Source organism: Vombatus ursinus, unplaced genomic scaffold, assembly GCF_900497805.2.
Source record: "Vombatus ursinus unplaced genomic scaffold, bare-nosed wombat genome assembly UNPS02014784.1, whole genome shotgun sequence".
Taxonomy (NCBI): Eukaryota; Metazoa; Chordata; class Mammalia; order Diprotodontia; family Vombatidae; genus Vombatus; species Vombatus ursinus.
Genome location: NW_020954562.1, coordinates 29,868,787 through 29,882,176, shown reverse-complemented (window position 1 = coordinate 29,882,176; position 13,390 = coordinate 29,868,787). Strand labels below are relative to the sequence as shown.

Sequence of the window (13,390 nt, the reverse complement as noted above, 5' to 3'; positions counted from 1 at the left end):
TTCACAGCATGACTACTGTGGAAGTGTTTTGCATGACTACACATGTATTGTATCTAGTTGCTTGCCTTCGCAATGAGGGTGGGTGGAGAGGGAGTAAAGGAGAAAATCTGGAACCCAAAGTTTTAAAAACAAATTTAAAAATTGTTTCCACATGCAACTGGGAAATAAGATATACAGGCAATGGAGTATAGAAATCTATCCTGCCCTACAGGAAAATAGAAGGGGAAGGGGATAAGAGAAGGTGGGGGGAAATAGAAGGGAGGGCAGATTAGAGGAAGGGGTATACAGAATGCACACCATTTTAGGGTGGAGGGGAAGGACGAGATGAGGAGAAAATTTGAAACTCAAAATCTTGTGGAAGTGAATGTTGTAAACTAAAAATAAATAAATTAATAATAATAAAAAATTTCTTTCCTAGTTTTCTGATTCCCTCCTAATCTTGGTTGCATTGGCTTTGTTTGTGTGGAAACTTCAATTTAATGAAATCAAAATTATCTATTTTGCATTTCATAATGTTCTGTATCTCTTGTTTGGTCATAATTTCTTCTGTTCTCTATAAATCTGAAAGATAAACTATTCCTTGCTCTGCCAGTATGCTTATAGTATTGGCCTTTACATCTAAATTGTGAACCCATTTTGACTTTATTTTGTTATAGAGTGTGAGATTTTGGTCTATGCCTAGTTTCTGCCATACTTTTTTTCCAGTTTTCCCAGCCGTTTTTTTTCAAATAATGAGTTCTTATCCCAGAAACTGGCATCTTTGGGATTATCAAACAGAAGATTACTATAGTCATTGACTACAATGTCTTGCCTACCTAACCTATTCCACTGATCCCCCACTCTATTTCTTGGCCACTACCAAGTAGTTTTGATGATTGCTGCTTATTATAATACAATTTAAGACGTGGAATGGCTAGACCGCCTTCCTTAGCATTTCTTTCCACTAGTTCCCTTGATATTCTGGACCTTTTGTTCACCCAAAAGAATCTTCTTGTTATTTTTCTAGCTCTATAAAATAATTTTTGGTAGATTGATTGGTATAGCACTAAATAAGCAAATTAGCTTAGGTAGAATTGTCATTTTTACTATATTAGCTCGACCTACCCATAAGCAACTGATGTTTTTCCAATTATTTAGATCTGACTTTATCTGTGTAAAAAGTGTTTTGTAATTGTGTTCATATAGTTCCTGGGTTTGTTTGCGCAGGTAGATTCCTAAATATTTTATAATGTCTACATCGACTTTAAATGGATTTTCTCTATCTCTTGCCATTGGGTTTTGTTGGTAATATATAGAAATGCTGATGATTTATGTGGGTTTGTTTTAAATCCTGCAACTTTGCTAAATTTGATTATTATTTCAAGCACTTTTTTACTTGATTCTCTAGGACTCTCTAAGTATATCATCATACCATCTGCAAACAATGATAGCTTTGTTTCTTCTTTGCCTATTCTAATTTCTTCATTTTCTTTTTCTTCTCTTATTGTTAAAGCTAACGTTTCCAATACAATATCGAACAACAGTGGTGATAATGTACATCCTTGTTTCACCCCCTATTTTATTGGAATTGCTTTCAGCTTATCCTCATTTCATATGATACTTGCTGAAGGTTTTAGGTAGGTGGTTCTCATCATTTTAAGGAAAACCCCATTTATTCCTGAGTTCTCTAATGTTTTTAATAGGAATGGGTGTTGCATTTTGTCCAAAGCTTTTTCTACATCTATTGAGATAATCATGTGGTTTCTGTTAGTTTTGTTGTTGATATGATCAATTATGTTGATAGTTTTCCTAATATAGAACCAAATCTGCATTCCTGATATAAATCCTATCTGGTCATAGGGTATTATTCTTGTGATAAGTTGCTGTAATGTATTTGCTAATGTTTTATTTAAAATTTTTGCATCTATATTCATTAGGGAAATTATAATTTCCTGTTTTGAATCTTCCTGGTTTAAGTATCAGAACCACATTTGTATCATAAAAAGAATTTGGTAAGACTCCTTCTTCCCTTATTTTCCCCAAATAGTCTATTTAGTATTGGAATTAATTGTTCTTTAAATTTTTGATAGAATTCACTTGTAAATCCATCTGACCCTGGAGATATTTTTTCCTAAGGAGTTCATGGACGGCTTGTTCAATTTCTTTTTTCTGAGATGGGGTTAAGTATTTTACTTCCTCTTCTGTTAATCTGGGTGATTTATGTTCTTGTAAATATTCATTCACTTCACTAAGATTGTCAAATTTGCTGGCATACAGTTGGGCAAAATAGCTCCTACTTATTGTTCTGATTTCCTCTTCATTGGTGGAGTATCACCTTTTTCATTTTTGATGCTAGTGATTTGGTTTTCTTCTTTTCTTTTAATTAAATTAACAAAAGGTTTATCTATTTTATTGGGGTTTTTTTTTCATAAAACTAGCTCTTAATTTCATTCATTAGTTCAATAGGTTTCTTAATTTCAATTTGATTAATTTCTCCTTTGGTTTTCAGTATTTCTAATTTGGCATTTAATTGGGGGTTTTTAATTTGTTCTTTTTCTAGTTTTTTTTAGTTCCATGCTCAATTCATTGATCTCCTCTTTCTCTGTTTTGTTCATGTAAGCATTTAGTGAAACGAAACTTCCCCTACGAACTGTTTTACTGCATCCTATAAGTTTGGTATGTTGTCTCATTATTGTCATTTTCTTGAATGAAGTTATTGATTGTTTCTGTGATATGTTGTTTGATCCATTCATTCTTTAGGATTAGATTATTTAGTTTCCAATGAATTTTTAGTCTATCTTTCCATGGTCCTTTATTACATGTAATTTTTATTGCATCATGATCTGAAAAGGATGCATTTAATACTTCTCCCTTTCTTCATTGGATTGTGAGGTTTTTATGCCCTAGTACATGGTCAATTTTTGTGTAAGTGCCATTTACTGCCGAGAAAAAATGTATATTCTTTTCTATCCCCATTCAGTTTTCTCCAGTGGTCTACCATATCTAACTTTTCTAAAATTCTACTCACCTCCTTAACTTCTTTCTTGTTTATTTTGTGGTTAGATTTATCTGGTTCAGAGAAGGTGAGGTTGTGGTCCCCCACTAGTACAGTTTTGCTGTCTATTTCTTCCTGTAACTTCCTGAACTTCTCCTCTAAGAATTTGGATGCTACACCCTTGGTGCATAAATGTTTAGTAATGATATTACTATGGTGCCTTTTAGCAGAATGCAGTTTCCTTCCTTATTTCTTTGAATAAGATCTATTTGTGCTTTTGCTTTGTCTGATGTCAAGATTGCTACTTTTGCTTTTTTTTTTTACTTCAGTTGACACATAATGTATTCTACTCCAGCCTTTTACCTTTACCCTGTGTATATCCCTCTGTTTCAAATGTGTTTCTTGTAAACAATATATTGTAGGATTATGGTTTTTAATACATTTTGTTATCTGTTCAGTTTTACGAGAGATTTCATCCCATTCACATTCACAGTTATAATTACTATCTGTGTCTTTCTCTCCATTCCAATTCTCTCCACCACCCATTTATGCTTTTCTTTCTCCTTTATCCCTTTCCCTCCTCACTAGAGTTTTGCTTTTGACCACTGCCTCCCTCAGAGTGTCCTCCCTTCTGTTAGCCCCCTCCCTTTTCTTCCTCTTTAGCCGTACTATTTCTATCATCCCTCCTTTGTCTTTCCCCTTTTCTTTCTTTCTTTCTTGCTTATAGGGCAAGTTAGATTTGTCTTTCCCCTCTTCTTTCTTTCTTTCTTGATTATAGGGCAAGTTAGATTTCTATACCTAACTGATTGTTATTCCCTCCTTGAGCCAAATCTAATGAGAGTAAGGTTCAAACAATGCTCATATCCTCCCTTCTTTCCCTCCATCACAATAGGTTTTTGTGCCTTTTCCTATAATTTTTACCCTTGTCTTTTACCCTTGTCTGCCTCCTCATTTCCTTTTCTCCCACTATAATCCCTTAATAAGATCCACTTAATCCACTTACTTAGATCCATTTAACCCACTTAGTTTTTGGTTTTTTTTGTCATTACATCAAAGCCAACTTCTACCAACCCCTTCTGTCTATGTATACCATTTTTACATGGTGAAATAACAATATAGTTCTCAAGAGTTAAAAGCGTCATCTTCTCTTGAAAGGATGTAAAGTTTGACATTACTAATAACATGGTGCTGTTTTGTTTTTTTCTTCTGTCATGTTTATCTTTTTAACATCTGTCTTGAGTCTTGTCTTTGAAGATCAAATTTTCTGTTGAGCTTTGGTCTTTTTATCAGGAAGGTTTGGAAATCTCCTATTTTGTTGAATGTCTATCCTCTTTCCTGAAAAATTATGCTCATTTTCACTGGGTAGTTAAATCCAAGCTCCTTTGTCTCACGGAATATCATATTCCATGCCCTCTGATCTTTTAATGTAGAAGCTGCAAGGTCCTGCATAATCCTGACTGTAGTTTCATGATATTTAAATTTTTTCTTTCTGGCTGCTTGCAGTATTTTCTCTCTGACCTGGTAATTTTGGAATTTGGCTACTATATTCCTTGGTGTTTCAACTTGGGATCTCTTTCAGGAGGTGATTGGTGGATTCTTTCTTTTACCCTTTGGTTCTAGGACATCAGGGTAGTTTTCCTTGATGATTTCCTCAAACATGCTGTTAAGGCTCTTTTTTTCATCATGGTTTTCAGGTAGACCAATAATTTTTAAATTGTCTCTCCTTGATCGATTTTCCAGGTCAGTTGTTTTAACAATGACATATTTTACATTTTCATCTATTTTTTTGATTCTTCTGTTTCTATTTGACTGATTCTCGCTCTCTCATAGAGTCATTAGCTTCCACTTGCCCAATTCTAATTCTTAACAAATTGTTTTCTTCTATTAGATTTTGTACCTTCTTTTCCATTTGGCCCATTTTATTTTTAAGGAGTTCTCCTCTGTGCATTTTTGTGCCTCCTTTCCCATTTGGCCAAGGAGTTGTTTTCTTCAGTGCACTTTTTCTTTTTTCCAGTTGGACAATTGTATTTTTAGAGACTTGTTTTCTTCAGTGTACTTTTTTTTTTCAATTTGGCCAACTGTATTTTTTAAGGATTTGTTTTCTACAGTTAACTTTTGTCTTTCCTTTTCCAATCTATTGACTCTCGCATATTTCTTATTTCTTTTCCCCATTTTTCTTCTACTTCTCTTATTTAACTTTTAAAATCCTTCTTGAGCTCTTCTAATGGCTTTTTGGGCTTAAGACCAGTTCATATTTCATTCTGAGGTGTTGGATGTGGGTATATTGACAATGTTGTCCTCTTCTGAATTTCTGCCTTGATCTTCCCTGTTCCCAGAATACGAATCTATGGTTGTTGTATGTTTCTTTTTGCTTATAGTGTTTACTTATTTCCTGACTTTTTAAAAATATTGAGTTCTCCTATTAGAGAGCAGGGAGCACTGACTCAAGCTTCTTTTGCGGGGGGCCCAGGTCCCTGGCTTTGTGTGCTGAGGCCTCAGGTACTGGCAGTTGGAGGCTATAGGGTTCTGGCAGCTTACCTGGTGTTGGGCTGGAATCAGCAACACTGGAGCTTTAGGGGTAGGGTGTGGAATCTGGACCCTGGGTGACATCTGCTGACCCAGGCCTTGCACAGGGATGTTGTGCTGCTGCAGTATGTTTCTCCACCTGGAGTTTTCCCTCTTGGAGCTGTGCTTCCCAGAGTTTTGCTGAGGCCCTGGAAGACTTGGCTGCCAAGGAATGCCGTGGCACATGCTGGTTTTCTGAGCTGATTTCCACTGGTTCCCTGCCTGTGCTGGGGCACTAGGGGGTCCTATTGTTGGTGCTTGCCTGCTTTACCATCCTGGGGTTCAGGATCACCCCCTGGTATGCCAAGGTGGGGCTTTCCCCTAGCTTGCTGGGCCACCTTCAATTCTATACTGGCTCCCCCTCCCCCAGAGAGAGAAGGGCCTTTCCCATTAATCCCTCAACCTTCCTGGGTTACAAGACTGTTGCACCCCCTCTTTTTGCTGGTTCAACTGTTCCAGGGTTTCCCCTGGAGTGATATTTTCTGGGCTTTCAGAGGTCAATAAGGGAGGATGAGAGTGACTTACTTCTTACTCTGCCATCTTGGCTGTTCATGGGCATTTATTAAGTACATACTCCTTGCCAGGCATTTGTGCCAAGTGGAAATACTTTTAATTACCAAAATCATCAGGTGAAATACTAAGATTCAGAAATAAAAATATTGGTTTTACATGAGAACACGACAGACACCTTAGCAGGGAGCAAAAGGCAGAATAAATAGTAATTATTCTTGCCAATAATGGAAGAATATTTCTGAAAATTTGAATAGTACAATTCTGTATACATTTGTCCAAAGTCAACATCAGGTTTAAGGCTGGCATGGGAAGGAGGAACATCTTTACTTTCCTACATGGTCCAAGAAAACCCCAGACCACTCAGAAATGTATTATTAAGTTAGTGTGAATGATGTGGTAATGAGGTTGGGGATGTGAAGAGACTACTAGAAACTGTGGTCCCAGGTGTTCAGACTAAAGACTTCTAACTTATTGATAATAACAGTGTGACCTCTATGAATTCTGGTCAATTAACTCCTCAGGCTCCTATAACCATATCTTCCTGGCATGTGTGCCATCTAGACTGCCGTCCTCTACTAGAGATATCCTATAATAACTGATTGTAAAAAAGAAATGAAACTAACCTTCAGAAAAAGCTGTTTTGCATGGGAAAGGACTCTATAACTATGGACCAAGGCTAAACAGAATTGGTAATATACTCAAATTAAAATGCCTTTTCATTTTTTTAAGTCTGAGTATGTGAATTATCCATTGATTCATTCAACAAATATTTATTAAATGCAGTTGGAGGTAAGAAATGGGGAATATTCCAGAAATGGAAGACCACTAATACAAATGTACAAAGTCAGGAGTTGGCATGTTGTTTGTATGTAAGGAACAGCAGCTAAGCCAATGCAGATAAATTAGAGGGCATGTGGAGAAGAATGAAGTATAAGAAGACTAGAAATGTAGGGGAAAAACAGGTTGTGAAAAGCTTTAAATGTCAAGAAAGATGGGATGATATTGAGGGGTAGCTAGTCATCCAGTTTGGTTCTATCCTAGAACGGAAGGAGAAAGAAATAAGGTTGGGAAGGTCATTAGGCACCAAAATATACAGGACTTTAATTTCCAGGCTAATAATTTCTATTTTATACTATAGACAATGGAAAATTATTCAAAGTTTCTGAGCAGGGTCACATCCTAAAGGACACGGTCAAATCTATGCATTGTCAAGTGAGTGCAGGGGAGTAAAGTGTAAGAAGACTTTCTACACGCACTTTCACCTACCAAGTTCTAGCCTCATCACCTCTTCCATGGAGCACTTGGTAATAGCCTCCTACTTTTGTTTCCCTGCCTCAAGTGCATTAGGAAGATCATTTTAGCAACAATGTGAAGGATGGATTGGAGAGGGCAGAAACTAGTGGCAAAGCAACCAACTAGCTCAAAACATATTCTAACACTCTTGGGAAAAGGTGATAGGGTATGACGTTGAACTGACCTTAAGCCTCAGTTCTGAGTAAAGTTCTATATGAAGGTTCTTCTCCTTCAAAAATTCTTTCCTAACTAGACCAAACTGTTCTTGCTGGCTCCAATTACTTCAATTACCCCACTCCATCTCTGCTCTTTCAGCATTATTGAATATCCACCATTTGTCCAAAACTGGGTCTGGAAGAAGATTCAGAAACAGAATGACAATCTCTGCTATTAAGAAATTTCCCTAACACTCATACATAGGTAAACCTATATACAAGAGCTTACTTCTTTCATACTGATTTTACGTGTATATCTGTTTGTCCAGACTTCCCCATTCATAAGAGCAAAAGTAAATTTTTGAGTTACTTCTTTTATAATTTTCTAAAGCACCATGCAAAGAGTTTGGCATACATTTCATGTTTAAAAACTCTTTCTGGTGGGCTGACCTCAGCTTATTTTTCAAACCAGTGAAAAGAAACATATTTCAGAAATTTTTTTTTCGCATACACTTTCCTCTCCTGAGGATATGAAAGAATCAGCTTTGGACCCAACTAAATGAATATTCTTGCTTCCTCCACTGCAGCATTCTTCTGTGCTTGTTTGAATGTCAGGACTTCTCAATGTTATTCTAAGCATAGAAGTCTTCATTTCTAAGGGGACCAAAAATAGCTAACAGCTCACACTGGGCATAAGTAAAGGAATAATCCTCCCTATACCAAAACCTGAGATTGTTCATACTTAAAATGCAAATCACCCAGCAAGAGCATCCAACAAGAAGGAATTTGTGTGGAAGTTTTAATGTACAGGTTTCCAAGAACATAATAAGAAGTAAAGACATATGTAGAAATTCCAACTGAAAATAGGACTAGTACCAACTAGTAGGTAATAGGACTAGTATCAACTATCAGAGAAAATTAGGTTTTAATTTTAAAATATGTTTCAATTTTTTCAAACCCTTTTTGAAGCTGCACATATATCAGATCTAAATTAAATCATTCAGCAAAAATAAAATAAAATGCTGTGCACAGCATGAACATTCCCAAACTCATCCTTCTTCTGAAATTTCCTATTTCTGGAAAGGCACCACCATCCTTCCACTCACCCTGGTCCTCCAAAGGACTGATCCCTCACTTTCCCTCGCCCCCCATCGAATCAGGTTCTAAATCTTGTGGATTTCACCTGCACAATAGTTCACATTTGTCCCATTCCTTCTATGGACATTGGCACTAATCTAGTTGGAGCCCTCATCATTTCCTGCCTACAGCATAGTAACAGACTCCTAGCTTGGCTTCTTTCCTCAAGCCTCTCCCCTCATCACTCTATCTTCTACAAGCTGCCAAAGTTATATTCCTAAAACACAGGCCATGCCATGTCACTCCTCTGTGTAATGAACTCCAGTGTCTTACTTTTGCTCAGGGTTCAAATACAAACTCTTCTATTTGGCATTTAAAACCCTTCACAACCTGGCTCCAATCTTCTACTCCAGACTTAAATACAACTACCCTCTACGCACTGTACAGTCTAATCAAAACAGCCTTTTTGTTCTTCACAAACATTTCTGTGCCTTTGCAGAGTCTGTCCACTGCCTGAATCATATTGTCCTTTCTTCCACCTCTTAGCATACATATTTTCCTTCAAAGCTCAGTTCAAACACCACCTTCTACATGGGGGCTTTTCATATTCACCCAGCTAGCTGCTAGAGCTTCTTGCCAAAATTATCTCATATTAATTTTTGTCTATCTGTTGTACATATATTCATATGTACATGTCTCCCATGATAGAATCAAATCTCCCTGAAGACACAGACTGTTTATTTTTATTTTTATTTTTTTGTCTTTCTATCCCTGGCACCTAGAACAATGACAGTGCTGGAAACACTTAGTGCTCAATAAAATATTTATTGACTGAATGCCTGATGGGTGCTCCACTGTTAGGATCATAGGACTTAAAAGTAGGGGAGGACCTTAGAGATCATTTAATCCAATGCCCATTTTACAGATGAGGAAATGAAGGTGCAAAGATGTGAAATATGTCTATACCATTTTAAAGTATCTGATTCAGAACTGAAACTAGGTCTCTCCTAAATACAGATCTGGAACATTTTTAAAATATGTAAACACTATGAATTAATATGAGAGAAAAATGAAGATGTGAATTTATCTGGGCCTTGAAAATATAATATGTAATAGCTATGACAGAGAGGAAACAGTACTGGTCTTAGATCCAAGAAATCTAAATTATTGTGCCAGCTCAGATACTGACTATGTGACTTTGGTCAAGTCACTTACCTTTGATGTCTGATTCCTTTCCAATGAAATAGTAATACATTTTTTGCCTCAGAAGTTGCTTGTAAGAATTAAATGAGATAGCAGATATAAACAAATTTTCATTATAAAGCATAGTGTGACTTAGCTATCATTAAAACATTTCCCATTTATCATTGTACCATGTGCTTTCCCCACAACAGCCCAATGAGGCAGACAGGCAAAGTAGAATGGTGAATTAATCACTGTACTTGGGAGCCAAGAAGATGTAGGTTCAAATTCAGTCTCAGCTACTTAATAGCTTTGTGACCTTGAGCCTCAATTTCTTTATCTGGAATATAAGGATAACAATAGCACATCTCTTAGAGGGCTGGTGGCGTATCAAATGAGATAATATCTGTAAAGTGTTTTGCAAACCTTAAGCATTAGAAGATGCTAGCTATTATTATTATTATCAATGCAAAAAGTATTACCTTCATTTTAAAGATGAAGAAACTGAGACTAACAGTTTAAGTGACTTGCCAAGTCTCATCACTCAAATATAACAGCCTGAGCTAGAACCCAGGTCTTCTAGCTCTAAGATCATTCTTTACATAAGAGGTCTCCAAAAAAAAAAAATGAGGCCTCCAAAGATGTTAGTCTAACTATAAATAAAACTTAAATTTCCTCTAATGGAGCTTCTTTTAAAAACTAAATTGAAAACTGAACCAAAGATACTAGGCCACTTGGGCATGAATGTAGATATTATTAAGGCAACAACTCCAAGAAACTCAAGGAAATATCTCTAATTTGTCCCATAGCTTTAGAGTTCTTCCTTGTGTGAAAGTTGTCCTAAATCTAGCTAAAATATGAAGAAAATAACAGACATAAACTGATTATGGCTAAGGCAAAAGATGTTGAATTTGGACTCAAAGGATCTGGGCTTCAATCATCACTTAACCTCCCTTTTTTATAAAATGATGACCTCTAAGGTCTTCCAGCTCTAATCTATAGTCCTATGAGCCTAAAACCCAGAGCTACCCTGAGTTCAAGGGCATGATACTTTCCACCTAACAATTCCAGGAAGAAAACATATACAGAACAGAAGTATATGTTTGGATCACTGCCTCACATTTCTATTTGAATAATCTTTTGTGCTGGCAAGGGGTGGAGGGAATAGGCTGACTCCAGGCCGTAATGTTACCTGACCACATATAGGCTTTTAAAATTACATTCAAGGTTGAAAATAGACAATGAATAGTGTTTACAGGAGAAATGTTATCCTCTCAGAAAACAAACAAAATTCAAAATTATTCACCAAAAGACAATCTTTATTTTCATGTGAGACAAATAACATCTTCCAGACTCAACTAACAAGTCTCAAAGCCAAAGGAGCATAACAGAAAGCCTTTCCCACTGACAACACAAAGACAGTCTATCAAAAACACTATTTAAGCAAGTACCACATGCCAATCACTGTACTAGACATAGTGGAAAAACAAAGAAAGTGAGTATCAAGAATGAACCTTCCTTTCAAAAACAAGAGACTGAATAAATCAAATATTACTTGAGATGAATCAAAAGTGCTTACATTAACATATATCCAAAGATCAGCATATATTTAAAAAAAAAACAAAACAGAGGGTAAAATGAAGGAAAAAATGCGATGTAAAAATGCTCAGGGTACCTTTAAATGTGACATGTCTATCGCCTCACCTGGCTGGATATTTTCTCTTATGATGGTTACATGCTTATCTCGGTCTGGTCGTGTGTGTTCATGCCAGAAACCTATCACATGGCCCAATTCATGGACAACAATTCCAAATTTATCACAATTCTTGCCAATAGAGATAGCCTGAGGTCCATTGCCTCTTCGACCCACATAAGAACAGCATCTGGAACAGAATTAAAAAGGAAAAGGAAGTTATGGATAAACTACATGAGGAGTAGCCCATTTGTGAATAATCTAGCGCCAATCAGATTTCCTTGTTCACAAAGAGCAAAGCAATCCTTCATTTATAAAATGTAAGACATTTTTATCAACTTTCTAATCTTATATATCACAATATACTCCAGAAATGACTAGAGAAAGTTGTTTAAGAATAATCTCCATCTTTTAGAATGCTATAAAAATAGGGATGGATGCATGGATGGAAAGTATGAAAGTAGGAAGGAAAGAAAGAAAGAAGGAAGAAAGGAAGGAATAAAAAATGGAGGGAAGAAGTGAAAGAAGGAGGGAGGAAACAAACATTTATTAAATACCTATTATATGCCAGATACTATGCTAAGAGTTTTAAAAACATATCATTTGATCCTCACAACAACTTTGGGAGGTAGATGTTGCTATTATCCCCATTTTACAATTGAGGAAATAGAAAAATGTAATCTTAGAGAATTCGTGCCATTTTGTTCTTTAAAAATGTGCATTTTAGGGGCAGCGAGGTTGCGCAGTGGATAGAGCACCAGCCCTGAAGTCAGGAGGAACTGAGTTCAAATGTGACCTCAGACCAAACACTTGACATTTACTAGCTGTGTGACCCTGGGCAAGTCACTTAACCCCAACTGCCTTAAAAAAAAAAAAAAAAGACTTTGGGGTAGCTAGGTGGCGCACGGACAGACGTTAAGTGACTTATCCAAGGTCATACTGTGTCTGAGGCCAGCTTTTAACTCAGGTCTTTCTGACTCCAGGCCCAATAATCTATTTTTCTTTTTTTTTTTGGCTAGGCAATGGGGTGAAGTGACTTGCCCAGAGTCACAGAGCTAGTAAGTCCCAATACTCTATCTACTGAATCATCTTGCTACCTATAAAAGGGATCATTTCCCTGGAAACACATTATAAAGTTTGAAAATTCATTTCACTATTTACAGGAGAATCATAAAAAGATCATGTTATTTAACAGGCCCAAAATGACAAAACATAATTATTTGGGTTAAATAATCTAAAGTCGTGTTATATTTTCTCCCAGGTATTCTAATTTAATTCCCCAGGCAGATACACAGTAGTTGTCACAACCCAAATTAAGGGTTTTATGCTAAGCTGCCAGACCAATTTTAACATCTTTCTACTCTTTCCATCTTCCTGGAAAGTATACTATACTCAAGCATTTACCACAATAAATATCAAGGATCTCTATAACTTTTTCTCATATTTCTTCTTATGTATATGTATTTACAGCCCACCTATATTTTAAGTCCTTGAGAACAGGGTCTAGTCTCTCAGGGTTGGTTTTTTTTTTTAATTCTAAATTTCCAATATAATATATTAAAGGTTATAAGAAATACATGTTAATTAATACATAATTTGCACTCTGTGTACAGGTTACACTTTTTTGAAAATTAAAATGACCCTCTCTCTTATTTGCAGATTTGCAGTGTTTGCTGATTTCTAAGGTGTAAATGTCTACTCTGAAAATTTAACAATCAGCTCTCATAAGCCAGTTTGAGCTGACTCCAGTACACCTCCAGGTCTAGCTCTCATGCATCTATAATAGATACTTACCTAAAATGCACATTTTTTTTGTTTTGGTTTTGGTTTTTTTTTGTTTTTTGGCTAGGCAATGGGGTTAAGTGACTTGCCCAGGGTCACACAGCTAGTAAGTGTTATGTGGCTGCAGCCAAATTTGAACTCAGGTCGTCCTGAATC

The 13,390-nt window shown here is 36.3% G+C and overlaps 1 protein-coding gene across 1 annotated transcript in view; it reads right to left on the bottom strand.

The window, feature by feature from the left end:
- TLL1 (tolloid like 1) overlaps positions 1-13,390 on the bottom strand; it is a 333,372-nt gene that overhangs the window by 147,896 nt on the left and 172,086 nt on the right. The window contains exon 6 of the mRNA XM_027866868.1: positions 11,464-11,642. Within this exon, the coding sequence (XP_027722669.1) occupies positions 11,464-11,642 (179 nt within the window). The remainder of the gene's footprint in view (positions 1-11,463; positions 11,643-13,390) is intronic.